General features: G+C 38.2%; 1 protein-coding gene across 1 annotated transcript in view; it reads right to left on the reverse strand.

Annotated features, from left to right (window-relative positions):
• Positions 1 to 13,619, reverse strand: part of WARS2 (tryptophanyl tRNA synthetase 2, mitochondrial) — a 20,937-nt gene extending 7,318 nt beyond the window's left edge. Inside the window, exons 1-2 of the mRNA XM_026675411.2 lie at positions 13,529 to 13,619; positions 1,263 to 1,520 (exon numbers count right to left, since the gene is read on the reverse strand). Of these exons, the coding sequence (XP_026531196.1) occupies positions 1,263 to 1,520; positions 13,529 to 13,573 (303 nt within the window). The 5' untranslated portion in view covers positions 13,574 to 13,619. The remainder of the gene's footprint in view (positions 1 to 1,262; positions 1,521 to 13,528) is intronic.
• Between the last annotated feature and the right edge of the window lie 1,935 nt (positions 13,620 to 15,554).

The following is a 15,554-nucleotide window of genomic DNA, read 5'->3' on the forward strand; positions in this document are numbered from 1 at the left end:
TTGTGTTTGTAGAAGCAGTCGATGAACACCAGATATAAGATCAGCAGTTTCTGTGTGACCACTTGAGTCAGCCTCCTGCTGGTAAGGACAAATTAAAGCCAGAACAATAAAATTCACCCCAATGCAGGTATTTTGCAAATTATTTCACTGGCACAAAACATTCCTGTTTTGTGGGCAGAACCCTGTTTTGTGGGCAGAATCAATGTTCATGAAGAGAATTATATGCTTTGAAGGGAAGGGAAGGGAAGGAGCAGAAAATAAGCAAATGAACATAGTAACATTTTACTATGTTACTTAAATGCAAGAGCAACTGCAAAGCATGCTCGCAGTCTTCAATATAATTTGTTATGTTCCACACATGGAGGAAAAATACCATGTTGCACTTAGCTTGTGTTCATACACTGTACTAAACCATGTAGTTTATTTGGTTCTGGCTTATTGCATTATATAATCAATGGTTTATGGCTCCAAGTGTTATGAAAACTGAATCCCTCTGCAGCCTGTTCAACAAATCTTGGTTGTAGCAATCACAATTTAGCATAGAATGTGTTTCAGTTTTAAGCTTTCCACCTTCAGGGCGTCTGTTCTCTTCATGCACTTGAGGTTCTCATTCCGTGAACTCTGCCTGAATGATGCAGAACCTCCTCTTTACAAATGTTACTCCAGAGTTCATAAACAATGCAAAATTATTTTTAATTCTCCCTCCTGCCTTTGCTGCTATTATTGTCAGCACCAATTCTTTTCTCTCCAGATCCCAGAGATGCAGATGCCACGCCAAAGCTACAGCAAGCAGACTCTTCCTATGTCTTCTTTGGACCATTGCAATTTAACACCAGAATGGAACTCCTTTCTTTTCCTTACCGGAATTCTTCTTCCACTTTGCTGTGCAAATAATCAAACCATAAAAAGACAGCCTCACAATAAATTGTGTTTTACTGTATTCTCCGTTCCCCATTTAAGTCTCTAATATAGACCAGGGCTATCTATAAAGGAAGCCAGATGAACACTCTGAAGCATAGTTGCCTGCCCTTTCATTACAAACATTGTAACTGGCTAAAATGATTTCTTCGTTAATGAGCCCAGAAGCAGATCCCCTAAAAGGCTGATAATCTTTCCTGTCCATTTTCCATAGGAAATACCTTCTGGATTATTCAAAATTACCTTTGAATATTGATGTAGATATGTGGGTAACAGCATAAAGATACACATATATAGTATGATCTAGAAAAACCATGCAGAAACCTCCAGAGGAAGAGACTGACCTGGGACTGCTGGAAAAGGAAGCATCTTTGTGGGTTTATGCCGCAGGCCAGGAGAACAGCAGTGATGTCTAGGATGCTTTCCCTTAAAACAGCTGGCTCTCTTGGAATGGTGAGGGAGTGGAGATCCACAATGCTGTATAATACAGAACTACATTCTTCCTGTAGCTTCACCCAGCTTGTGATGACACCAAAATAATTCCCCAGATGAGGAATCCCCGTTGGCTGAATTCCTGAGAAAATTCTTTTCAGACCTTTGTTCTGCAAGAAAACCATAACCATAGGTATAGATATAGGGAAATTATCACTGACAGCTCACATATAGTTTATGCAGGTTTGCTCTTCTTCCCATAAAGCTCAGATGAATCCAACAAGTTTGGGGAGCAGCACAAATAAGGTCACAATGGCTGCCCATTAAAAACCACTTTATACTAAAAGGTAGTATAGAGCCCCGGTGGTGCAGTGGTTAGAATGCAGTATTGCAGTCTAACTCTGCCCACTGCCAGGAGTTCAATCCTGATGGGGTTTAAGATTGACTCAACCTTCCATATTTCCGAGGTCAGTAAAATGAGGACCCAGATTGTTGGGAGCAATATGCTGACTCTGTAAACCTCTTACACAGGGCTGTAAAGCTCTGTAAAGCAGTATATAAGTCTTATTGCTATTGCTATAGGGTTTTTTTTTTGTGCTATTTTTACAAACAGCTTAAATCTAAACTTTTCCAGCAAAGTAAACAAAATTCATACAGTAATGAATCCAAATATTGCCTAGTCACTGCTTTCATTTTGATCTGAAAGAAAGGTGATGGAAGAGCAAATCTACTTTTTTCCTATTCAGTTTCTTTCCTTTATATTAAGGTTGCCTAATGCTAGAGGCAATTTTTCTTTTGCTGTTCTGTGTATTATGAAAGACAATAACACTGCAGTATAAAGTAACAATGGACACATTGCTTGTAAGAGAAAATGAAAATGAAGTTATGTACTAGCAATCTACACTTTTCTTTAGTGACAGAATGGAGTGAAAAATGGATGAGACTGGGATCAAAATTCAAAGCCCCTGTCGCAAAATACGTAGTCACCACATTGTTTATTGTAGCATCATCCTATCAACTTCTAGTTATTCAATTTCTTTTTCCTAACCATCTCATTCTCTGGTTGCCTGGATGTCTTTTAAGCACTACCCATCCACTGATTCCTTTCAGAGAAAAGCTTGCTTGTAGATACAAAATGGAAAGCCTAAAGTATGACTGTCTAAACAGAACTGGATTATTTCGTAAGCTTTGAAAAAGAACCTGGGCTATAACATGGTATTAGGCTATTTAAGGAATCATTTCAAATCATCAATCATCAGTAAAGGTCTGACAGTTCCATCTCTCAAGAGTCAAGCTACTTCCTGGGTGGTCGCTTTAACTTTACCTTCCATATGAAATGATGGAGCAAATTTCATTCACATTAAATTATCACTTCTGCTGAAAAAGTTATTTAATGTTGAAAAATACACAGCAAAGACTAGAAATGCACTATAAGCTAAAAAGGGCTCCTGCACCCAAAATCTGCATCCTGGTGCCAAGCTCACCACTTCTAGCAGTAATAGAATTTTTTAAAACCTCACATTCTTTTAGGATATAGGTTTGCTCTTAAAAAAAAACTCCAGGGATTCCATTCATCCAGAATAATTTGTTTTTACTTCCTTTTTTTTTTGAACCCATAATGTACTTTTTTGAACACATAATGTACTTTTGAAACTCAGCTCCGTTTCAAAATTTATGTGGCACAGCAAAGTGTTGTTGGAGACCCCATAGCTAAATATAAGGCCCATGTTTTTTTTAAAAAAAATAATAATCCAAGGTATGTTAATACATAAAAGTTGTAATAAAAGTCATTCAGAGGTAGCAGGCCCCTCTCCAAGATAGACTAGATAGCTAGATGAGATAGCGTTGCATACGTGGATTAGTGTCAGCCTCAGAAAGGGGCACCTTGAATTCATGCCCTCTTTTGTTATGAAAACGTAGAAAAGTCACTTCTGTGTTTGAACAGAAACCTGAACAGGCAGGCAGGGAAAATGGTTCATTAAACATGTAGGATAGCCACACTGTAGCACATTTTTAAAACCTCTATTTAAAAATAATAATAAAAAAGATTAAGGATGGATCATATTACACGCAGAATTAAAAAGCACATCTAATATACTGTAACCCAATTATGGATACCTCAACACTGAAACATATTGATAATCTGGAGAGAGTTCAGAGAGAAACCAAAATGATTAAACGCCTGGGAACAACTAAGTTCTGGGAGAAAAGATTAAAACAATTACATATGTAGGGCTTAGTTAAATTACGACATCTTAGGAAGCTTGCTTTATTCCCCGCCCAGCCTCTAAGGCTTGACCAGCCTCTCAGCAATCCAGGCTGTCAGAATTTGATCTATTGCACTTCAAACATCCCCTATACCTCCAAATCAACTGGATATATTTTTATTTTAAATATTTTCCATGTGCCAGTGTTTGAGGCTGGGAAGAGGTGAAAGTATTGCTAGGGCTTCTAATAAGAATCCCATTTTCCTCCAAATTACAATCACTACCTCCCCATAGCCCTTCTCAGAGCTTGGAATCAAAGAAGCTCATTCCCCTCTCCATTCAGTATCACCCAAAGACTACAGCAGACAACCCTGATAAGCACAAATGGCTTTAAGAGGCTATTTCCCATTTCCAAGACATCTGCAGCAAAGGTGTCTCTACCCAGCTTGGAATTTTGGGTGGAAGAAACTTATTAACAGGAGGGAATTGCAAGCAAGGCTCACTATTTCAGAAAAAGAGAGAGGAGGAAAAAATTACTTTTGTTTTAAACTTAATTTGTTAATAAACCATACCACTAAAAAAAATAAGGGTGAAACATTGTTTTAGAAATAGATTAAATGACGCACCAAGTGATTAACAGCATAGTTTTATTTACGTTTACTCAGGAGTTCAGTTTCATTTGAATTGTATAGATTTGCAGATACAGAGGGCACCTGCAAGTCATCCAGCCAGAATGGACTTCAATTACAATCCTAGAAGATATATTTCGAAGTGGCTCTACTGTACTATTTCCTGAGGAACAAATTTAGCTAAAAGCACTATGACTAGAATTTCAACAAAATTTAAGAAAGAGGCGGCAAATTTTAAATTCTAAAGATAATTAATACTGATTACAGAACAGTGAAGATACTCTATAGCAGGGGTCTCCAACGTCTGCGGAACAACTCCTACCGGGCCGCTGGTTGCTGGGCGCCGCCATCTTTTTTTCATGAAAAAGTGCTTCCGGTGAGCTTTTCCGGGTAGAAAGCTCACCGGAAGCACGTTTTCATCAAAAAGATGGCGGCGCTACGCCTCGGTGAGCTTTTCCGGGCAGAAAGCCATTTCTACCCGGAAAAGCTCACCGAAGCAGCGCCGCCATCTTTTTGATGAAACGTGCTTCCGTGAGGTCACCGGAAGCACTTTTTCATCAAAAAGATGGCGGCGCCCAGCTGATGCCGGTACTGGGCCGCGGCGCCCAGCTGATGCCGGTACCGGGCCGCGGCGTCAAAAAGGTTGGGGATCACTGCTCTATAGGCACAACAGGATAATACTTGATTCTTATTCTGCCTTTGAAACAAAAGTTTAAGGCAGACTACAACATGATCTCTCATCTCATTTGTTCCAAACAACCCCTGGCCTCCTTTTGAGGTAGTTGGCCCGTAGTAACCAAGGGAGCTTGTAAAGCTGAGACCAGAGTTGAATGGGAAGTCCCCCCATTCCTAGGCCAACATCTAAACCTGGTTCTGTATTCCTGAAAAAGGAATAACATCTGCAGTTATACAAATTGTCTGATATGATAGTAAAACGGGAAGGATGTAGGTGGCTAACATTTTTGATAAACTAAGTGATGAGATCATGAAGTTTGTTCTTATGCTGTTTGTAAAATTTCTTCTTGAATGGTATTGTACGCTATTTCTATTTTTGATTCTTCATTAGTGAAGGATTCAGGCAGCATAAAGCATTTCAGTTGACTGAGAGGAATAAAAGAGAATTCTTGAAACCAATGTACTAAAGCCATACCTAGCAGATTGGTCTTCTATAAGCATTGTTCACTGTTTATCCACCCAGCAAGAGTCAGAAGGCAGCCTAGCAGGGAGTTCAGCCTGGTGTCATGAAATCATGGAGCTGGAATGTGCTTCACTAAAATGTTGAGGTCAGGCATTAGAGCTGTATACTCAAAAGATCTGGAGTCAGTAAAGGATTAGAGAGAGAGGAACTCCCATTGGAAGGAAACATAAACTGCAAGAAATGCAAAGTCAGACGAGAGCCATTTTTACATGGGAAAATGTCTCAATGGATTTTAGATTCTGAACAGAGTTGCTCAGTCCTTTGGTACAGAGTGAAGACAGAGGTTGTATAGATTTGCAGCAGATTAATTACTGTCCTAGCAGTTTTATATCAATACTTTTCAGTGTATCTTTTCATAACTTTCTATCCCTACAACCAACTGGCTTCCATAATGTTCTTATCTGGTAGATACATTGCCTTTTTTCTTTATTCTTCTCACCTCTTTTTCAAAAGTTCCCATCAACTCCATTTAACTATCACTTTCCTAGTCCTCTCTTGACCTATCCCCTCTGCTTTTATGCATTTGTTTGGCAATTCAGTCCTCCTGCATTCTCTCCATGACCAAATCATCTCAACATACTTTTTTCCATAGTGATCATTAATTTTTATATTTAATTCTCATTCATTCCTGACATTTTATAGTATATTGCATATAGCATTCCATATGCATTAATTCATAAGTAAATTAAACACCCAAGGAAACATTACACAGTCTTACAATAGTTTCTGTTCAGTGTTGACCATTTCCTAAGTATGTCAATTATTCTTGTGTACACTTTTTTTCTGCTTTTATCATATTCAGCAATCAACCTTCATCTCCATATTCACTACAAATATTCCATACTTCAGTCTTATATACACTTTATATTCTTTGTCCAAATGAACAAATATATCATGTCATATTTTCACTTACATATATTCTTGATGACTTGCTGAAGAACAAAAATCTAATCTGCATTTCTGAAATTTTTACCCTATTTTCATTTCTTGTTCCCCTTGACTCCAACATACATTATTTCAATTCTTTGACATGTCAATCACATCCAAATCACAATAGCCTTTCCATTAATTAAATAATTCTAAAAACACTTACTGAAATTATGTTGTAATTATTATGTAAATGCTTTGTTTGCTAGGGGTTAAAATATGAAGAAGTATATCCACCACTCAGAGTTACTCTGTGAGGGAGATGGGTGGTCAATAAATATGATATATAAATAAAGAAGTAAGCATTACTGTGTCTGTCCATCTGTCCATCCCATCTTATCCCTTGCTCGTTCCCTCCATCGCTCTCTGTCTGTCTATTTGTATAGCCACCCATTTCAACAAAGAACTCTAAGCAATGAATATTAATAAAAATAAAATAACTAATATATATAGCAGCCAAAAATGTATTACAACCACATTCCCTAACCCAGACAGGAGACAGGCTCCTTTGCATACTTGGGGCCCCAAGCTTTGGCATAGAACCATGTACACGGGCCTTTTCTTTGAAAAGTACTATTCAAAATTCTCTATGCCATCACAATTGGCTTGCATTTTGGAATGTTACATACCCATAACGTGTGCCTGTGGCATAGAGCAGGTGAAGAAAGCTAATTCTAAATACAGGTGGTGTGTGCTTATGCATGAATGCATGGGAGTGAGGGACAACACAGGAAGAAGGGAGCGAATCACTGCTGACATCTGTGACAAAGAAGATTGATGGTTTCCCTCTCTAGTTTTCCCCACTGTGAAGGCATACAGGGGGTGGGGAAAGGGATGAAGCCGCCGCTATGAAGCTGCTATGCTGGCAGTACAGCAAACTGTTTCTCTTAGACCATTTGAACACTGATTAATGAGGTAGAAGCAGCAGCCCAGGAAACAGAAAAATCATGCTTAGACTATCCTCTTATTTGTCCTTTACTGTAATTGGAATCACAGAATTCCATATGGTTTTGGTCGTTTCCTGGGTATGAATTTAAGCCACAGTAAGCAAAGGCAAATCATGAGGACAAACAAAACAAGATGTTGGAAACTGTCTTATCTTTAAATAAAGGTACATATTTTTCAAATTGTGCTTCAAAATAACAACCAGTCTATTAATGCAGTAATAACAATTTCAACTAAATACTATGAAAAAAATCCACTTATTTAGATGAGAATAAGAATAAGAAATATTTTTCTGGCTGGCAAAAAAAAAACTTTTGGTCATTTTTCTTTTGTTTCCTTTCATTCCTAAAAAAGGGAAATTGCCTAAATAAACTACCCAAAGAATGAAAAATAACAACAGAGCTTTTTATTTGTAAATTATAATGTAATCTATCAAGAAACAGATATCATCTGCCAGACAACATTTAGAAAATCAAAAATAAATAATTTATTCAACATTACTACACATAAATAAACATAAACTAACTAGGCATAGAAAAGTGAGGCAACTCATGGTTTTTAATCCACTGTTTTATGTAATACATAAAATGAGAGTTCCTTAACAGAGCCCATAGAGTAAAAAAAGAAATATGCAGTAGTTAGAAACCTTTCCCAGTGACAGAAATTTTATTTCTTGAACATAATTAAAAATTTAATGCTGTTTTTCTTAAATGCAGTAAAGGTGTATGCATATGAAACATAGTAATTTGTGTAATAATTTAAATTTAGATCACTTCACATAAGAATATTTCTATGAATATGTTGTCACAAACTAGAAACTGAAAGCAAACAAAAGTCCAGAAATTTATCCAATATCCAATATCTTTACCAATAGTCTTACTCTAATCTATGCTATATAATAGATTGTGAATGTGACATGTAAATCAAGAGTGATTTAGCAAGTGAAAAACTGAAGTTTAAATAATATGTCTTCTCAGCAAGAGACCTACATTAAATGGATAGAGCTATACCTTATTATAAAACTGTTATTTTCCACAGTAATCCCAATGTAGAGGTTTCCATCTTGAAATACAACTATTGCCAACAATGAAGAGTTCAAAAGAAACTGCATCCTGAACTCCATCTGAATGGTGCTAATTAGTCAAAGAAAATAAAAATGAAAAGTACTGAAATACAGGAATGAGTTAATTGGAGTCATTATCTCTGGTCTCAATCTCATATCCTCTTGCCCCAGGACCAAGGTTTTTTTTAATTTATTTATTATTTTTTCAGGTCCTTTTGGTTTCATCTCCAGCTAATAACTGAGGCAGTTAAAAACTTAACTAGCTGGGTCAATACAGAGTGTACTTTGACAAATGAGCAGGCAGGTTTTAGAGCTGGACACTCTTATCTTTGATCACGCCTTAGTTCTGCAACATCTGGCCCAAAATATTCAATCAAGCCGGGTTCATAAGAACTCCAGAATAAAGTTTCATGGTAGCATGTGAGGCATGTATCAACTAAAATCCAACTTGAAGAGGAATAAGAGATGTATTTTGGTTCCCCTTTTCTTCAATTTCAAACTGCTTGTGATCAAAATAAGTAATTTGGATCGACACCACTCCCCTCCAAAAAAAAAAAATTAGCCAAAAAGTAACACACACTGCTACAGAGAGGTTTTCTGAGGGTGGGCTCCAGAATGAGTCCAAAAGCTCAGAAAGCTAAACCTCTGGTCCCGGTGATTGACACAGATTGGATCCAGCAACATTATCCTGGGACGTGTATATTCACTTTCATTCATCACAGTATAGTGCTTTAAGATAGTGCTGCAGACCCTGATAGTTTTGAAGAAGCACTTAAGAATGTAAAATATAGAATAACAGGGTTGGAAGCGACCCCGGAGGTCCTCTAATCCAGTGGTCACCAACCGGTGGGCTGCGAGAAAATTTTAGTGGGCCGCAGAGAAATCTCACCCCCAGAGCACCCCCCGAAAGAAATTAATCCAGGCTGTGCAGAAACACATGGCTGTGTCGCCCACATGGCCCGTGGGAACCCTCCCCGCCCACTCACTCCTTACTCGGTAAACTTGCCTGCTAAATTGCTATTTTTCCTTTTTCTGACCATCATCTGTTCTGCTGTGCTAGGAGATTTAGATTAGCTAGGAAGCAGGAAATGGTTGGATTTCTTGCTTTCTAGCTAGTCTTTAGATCTTCGGCTCAGCACAGCCGAACCTCCCTTAGGACTGAAGGTTTGCTTGCAAGAAAATTCAGTGCAGACTCACGGCAAGCAAATTTGAGAGACTGAGCTAGCCGATGGCAGATAGATTGATCACTGAATGATTCTGTGAGCAATTCAATCTGCCTGCTTTGCCTGATTTTGGGTAAAAGTTGCTCTTTTTTTATAAAAAATTCAATATTTACATGCATGGTGTATTGTGAGTTAATTTTTTTGAGTTTGCTTGCAAGCAAATTTTATGTGACAGACTCAGGTAGCCGATGGCAGATAGATAGATCTCTGAATGAATCTGATTCTGTGAGCAACTCAATCTGCCTGCTTTGCCTTATTTTGGGTAAAAGTTGCTCTTTTTTTTATAAAAAATTCAATATTTATATAAATATTTATAGTATTTACATACAAGCCATGTCCAGCCAGTCACATGACCACCAAGCCACACCCAAAAATTAGGCCATGCCCACAGAACCGGTTAGTGGTCCCTGGGATCTAAAATTATGAGTTTGGTGGTCCCTGAGGTCCAAAAGGTTGGCGACCCCTGCTCTAATCCAACCCCTTGCTCGAGCAGGAGACCCTATATCAGGGGTTCCCAACCTGGGGTGCGAGACGATATTCCAGGGGGTGCGAGAAAAGTCCAGATAAACAATAGGATATTGGCTATATGTTGGCATTTTTATTTATTATGCAATGGATTAACTTTGTTTTCATTTTAGAGTTAAGTATTGTTATTTAGTGGCCGTCACATACATACCTGTAAAGATTCAATCCTACCATATATTTAACGCGTTCAGTAGTTCCTAAAGTCTAAATTTCAGGGGGTGCGAGGTTCGAGTGAAATTTCTTTAGGGTTGCGGGGCAAAAAAAAAGGTTGGGAACCACTGCCCTATATCATACAATCTCTTCAGTGATAGAGCACTCACTTCTAACTTCTGGAGGTAAGCCATTCCACTGATTAAAAAAAATAAATTTTAATAAATTAAATAAATAATGACTTAAAATAATGACATTAAAATTAAAGCCTTAATTTTTGCAAAGTGACCTAGACTGCTTGCCTGGTGGCTAAAAAAAAATAATCTTTTAAAAACTCTTTGGGCATGATTTTTCTTTGTTTTTACAATTATAGCACATACCAAAACTATAAAATCCAAAATGCCTTAAAATCAACTTTTCTAGAAGAGCACAGCATATCCCAACAGTGTTAAAATTTCATTTGACTAAGGCATATGTGCAACTTTTTTTTGAGGTGTTCAGTTGGGACTTTGTAGCTCCCTAGCCCCTCTGGAAAGGATTAAATCCAAATTCTTAAGAATTTACTCCAAGTGACTCCATGTGTAACTAATGTGGCACTAAGGAGAGAGAGTGTTTATTCTGATTAAAATAGAACTGGTGCATGGATTTGTATTACTGTTCACTGGTTGAAAGTTCACCCCTACCCCCAATCCCCAGGCTCTTTGTCCATTATGATTATGAATAAACAGAGAAAAGAACATCCCTTCAAAAACTATACTGCTGGGTGACTCTGAGAGACAGGCACTCTGAGAGATAGATAGGCAGTCCAGAAATATGGGAAATAAATAAAGCAAGCTACATTTTACCTTATGCTCTTAGAGGGAAGATTTTAAAATGTTTCATTTCTATAACATCTTTGCTGATGCTCCCTAGAGGAAACAAAATAGTTTCACAAATCCTGCTGTGATGCCTTTTGCACAACATGGTACACTGAATTAATTATTCCTTTTCCAAGTCATAGTTATATATGATCAGATAAGGCAGGGGTATCAAACTCAAGGCCCAAGAGCCAGAGACGGCCCGCAGGGTGCCTCTGCAGGCGAGCTCCGTTTTGGCTGGACTGCAGGGCTGCAGGTGGCTGTTGCAGCCAAAAACGGGGCCCGGAGGGGCACATGCAACCCACCCAAGCTCCATTTGCGCTGGCAGAACGCTGAAGGAGGCTGTCACAACTGAAAATGGAGATAAGGAACCCGATTTCGCTGGCAGAGTGCTCGGGCCACCACAGGCATCCATATAAGTGACATCAAGCTAGCCATGCCCACCATGCTCACCCCAGCCCCCAAGGTCAAACACAACCCTAATGCAGCCCTCAATGAAATCAAGTTTGACATCCCAGAGATAAGGGATCACGAGTTCCTTTTACTCGTCAGCTTAGAAATATCTCCAGAACTAACAAATTTCTTACAATTGCTATTGATGCAAGACAATAATTGTTCAGTAATTTTGATAATTTGTTTTTCCTAAAATGATTTGTATTTCCTTTTTTAATGCTCTTCACTTTTTTCTGATTAATCAATAAATATATCTTAGTTTGCCTTCCATACTTCATCTTCTTTCCATAAATTTAATTTAAACCCATTGTAGTAATACTTTAATTTTGTGATTTCACCTGTTTTTTAATCTGATTGTATTGGACTGCATTTTATTGTACTATGCTTAATATTGGTTTTTGACCACAAATAAATTTCCTAGTCTCTATGCTTGGAGAAGGAATGTTCTACAACAATCTAATATCATAGTTACGTAAGAGCCATAAAATTTTGGCTTTTAGACCCCCTACAAAGTTTGGATCTGCTTGTATATTTTAACAAATAAGATGGAAATGGATGATTAATGAATGGAAATCATAAACTGGATTTAAATTTCTTTAAATAATCTGAAATCAAATTTAGAGTTTCTGCTGCCACAGATACAATATCTTACTGTTGCTAACATAAAAGGTGAGCCTTGATCCCCCCAAAAAGTTGTGCATCATCATTTTATATTAATTATTATAGAGTATTATTATTTACCCTATAATGCTCAGCAAATTCAAACCACAGAGCACTTCCTGCTGTTCCATCCATTTTACAGAGATAAAATGTATCAGTATTCTTATCCTCCATTTTACAGAGATAAAATGTACAGTATCCTTATGCTCCCACTGCTCAACAGTATAACAGGAGACATATACTAATTTTACACTTTTCTATATTATTTTCTGACTCTTACCATTCATAACATATAAAGTTGACAAGTTACAGTGCAGTGATAAGCAAAATCCTGATGGCCAAGTAGAGCCAATCAAGCTTGATTCAATTTATGTTCAATTATAAATATTCAGCTATTCAGTTGTACAACTTTTGCTGATCACTTATTTTTTTAGCTTTCTAGAAAGCACAGTACATATTTTGGTTTCACAGCAAACTTGCAGCTTTGTTTCTCCATCTTTTAACTCTAAAGTTGTGGTCCTTATCATTTTCTGATACCATAGTTATTAATTTAATAGTCTCATGAAAGATTGTATCATTATTTCAAGATATATTAAGTCCTTCTGCCAGGGGAGTATTCATAGCAGCTGGTTACTATTTTAAAAAACCACAGAAGCGTTTAAAATACAATTAAAAAACACTAAATAAATGGCACTGTACAGTCACAGATTACATGCAGACAAAAAATGCTTTAGCATTCAATCACAACTACAATAATTAAATTTGTAAAGTGCTAGGCCAATCGATTTTTCTGGGGGACTAATCATTTTAACATACCTGTACATAAGAAACTAGCCTATCTGGAAGAAGGCTAGCCTAAAATCTTTATGTGTGTAAATCCCAAACATCACATTTATTTTTATTTATTAGCTACATTTACAATCTATTTTTATCCCTTGGATTTCAGGGCTCTATATATCCCACTGTTTCCTTTGCACCGATATCGCGGGCTGCGTCTGAGAGGCGGAAATTGGCCCCAAAGTTAAGTATACTTAAGTATAGATGCAATTTTTAAAAAATCTGAATTCTGTTGAGGTAAGTCCAACATGCCAAAGATACCCGACACTGGTTTCCACTTCACTTGGGAAAAGACCAGCAGCCGTATTGCAAAAGAAGAATTGCGGTGAGGAACGCAACACCATAATGCGGTTGCCATCCAGGGTCCGGAGCTGAATTAAACGATCCAGCGCTACGCTGTCCCGCGTAACAGGGCGAGGCGACGAGGCTCTGAATCAGGATATCATTCTCCTCGTTCGAGGATCGAACCTCCCCCGTTCCTCCCGCCCAGACCCTCCGCTCTACCTGCACAAGCTGAAGGCTCCGAACAGCAGAACTGGGCGCAGCCATGTTGGAAGAAGGGGCGGCGGTCACATGATGGCGCGCATGCGCCACGATCAACGCCCCCTCCGCTCTGCCCCAGCTCGTTCCCCTTTTCCTATGGAGAGTATCTGTATCTGGCGCGGTGTCTCTAATGGTGCTTGGAACGGTCCTGAAAGGGTCTAATGTGCAAGACACCTAATGGATCATAATAACAAATTCGATCCTCAGCAAAAGTTTCCGAAAAGTTCCCTTTCCCTCCGCCGTCTCCTCCCCGTACTGGAGTCGTCCCCTGGTTCTCGACTCAGCTATTTTAAGATGTGTGGACTTCAACTCCCAGAATTCCCAGCCAGCATGCTGGCTGGAGAATTGTGGGAGCCCAAGTCCTCATATCTTAAAATTCTGAGTTATGAGGGTCGTGTAGGATGGACTTTGTAATATTTGAAATACGGGTTTTGTAGTACTGTAGCATTGACAAACTAACATTGGTTTATCTTCTTTCATTCAGCTCACATCCATGCTATGTGGCCCTCTGATTGAAAATCTGCTAGACTAGTGTATAGATATTGCAAACGCTAAATACTATTAAATTGTGGTGGAATCCTGAGAAAGACTCTCCTTGAAAACAGATGTATATTTTTGTTATATCTTTAGAGCAGACTTCAAGCCTGGATACCCAGATTTTAACTCTTGAGTGGGAATGCCTCTGAGATTGGTATTCTAGTTACATCAATTCCTTGGAGTAGGTGGATTAAACAACAGTGATTCATGCCCGAGTTACATCATATCTGGACTAATCCAGTGCATTTGAAATAATATATTCTTCATACAAGAAGTATGAAAAGATTAAACAATAATTCTGAAATACCAGAAGTTATTCAAAGTGGGATGGGTAAACTGTAGACCCCCTTCTCAGTGACCATTCTTAGGACACGAAATTCCATTCTACAAAAATCCTGCTTTCCTTTCAGTTTTTCACATAATGTAGTATAAGCTTTTCTTTTCAAGAAAAGTTTACTTTAAAAAGTGGGGTTTTATCAGTCTCTGGTTTAAAATATCTTTTTCAGTTGTAGTCTCTTATTTTTCCACTATTTGGTGTTAAATGCAATGACTCTAGGCTCTAGTCTAGAACAACCAAAGCACATGTATTTTAAGGTAGCCATATTGTAGTATTATCTCCAGTATGGCCTTTGGACTTGCTGAGTAAAATTATAGACCATGTCACCTGTAGTGTATTCAAATACAGACTTCTAAGACTACATTCCTATTGGTTAGTTAATGCAACGTAACGATTGGTTAATAACGACAGTTTCGGATTGGACGCCTAAGCGGCGGGAAGTTTAAATAAATGCCATTGGTTGCGAGCCGTGAGCAGCCGCTATAAAAAGGGCTGCCGCGGCTCGACTTTAGTTGAAGTTACTGGTTGCTAATAAAGAGCTGAATTCAACTCCGGCCTTCGAGTCTGCTTTGTCCTGGCGATAGAACATCACCCAACATCTAAAGGTTGCTAAGATGGGAAAGACTGACTCAGTCAAAGACTTTTGGCTATTATTAGATTTGTCTTTCCCCCCACTCTTGAAACATTCACTATATAAGGCTGAAATAAATTGCAAATCAGATTGCTATTTTCATCAAAAATGTGTTCTGTGTTATCTAACTATCCAACCTCAAGAAGAGTTCCATATATTTGGAAAACCTGGATCATATATTATAAACATGGCTGCTCATCTTAAAGATGATAATTTATTGTTCCCCAAATGTCAGAAACGATTCTTACAGGGCTATGACCCTGTCTCCTATATAACCGAATACAGCTATCCCTGTGGGTCCTGGCTCCAGAACTCCTGGCTACAATATAGAACATGAAAGATTAGAACAATTCACAATTCTGCTTGGATGCTGAAGACGGATTGGGGGTGTGGATGGACTGTTTTTGACCATGATTATAAAATCCAGAATGTATCAAGGAAATCCTGTCAAAATTTTATTGTTCAGTTATTGTCTGTACTTT

Source organism: Notechis scutatus, chromosome 2 (genome assembly GCF_049901735.1).
Source record: "Notechis scutatus isolate UNSWTSFEM ecotype Mainland chromosome 2, rNotScu1.2, whole genome shotgun sequence".
Classification (NCBI taxonomy): domain Eukaryota; kingdom Metazoa; phylum Chordata; class Lepidosauria; order Squamata; family Elapidae; genus Notechis; species Notechis scutatus.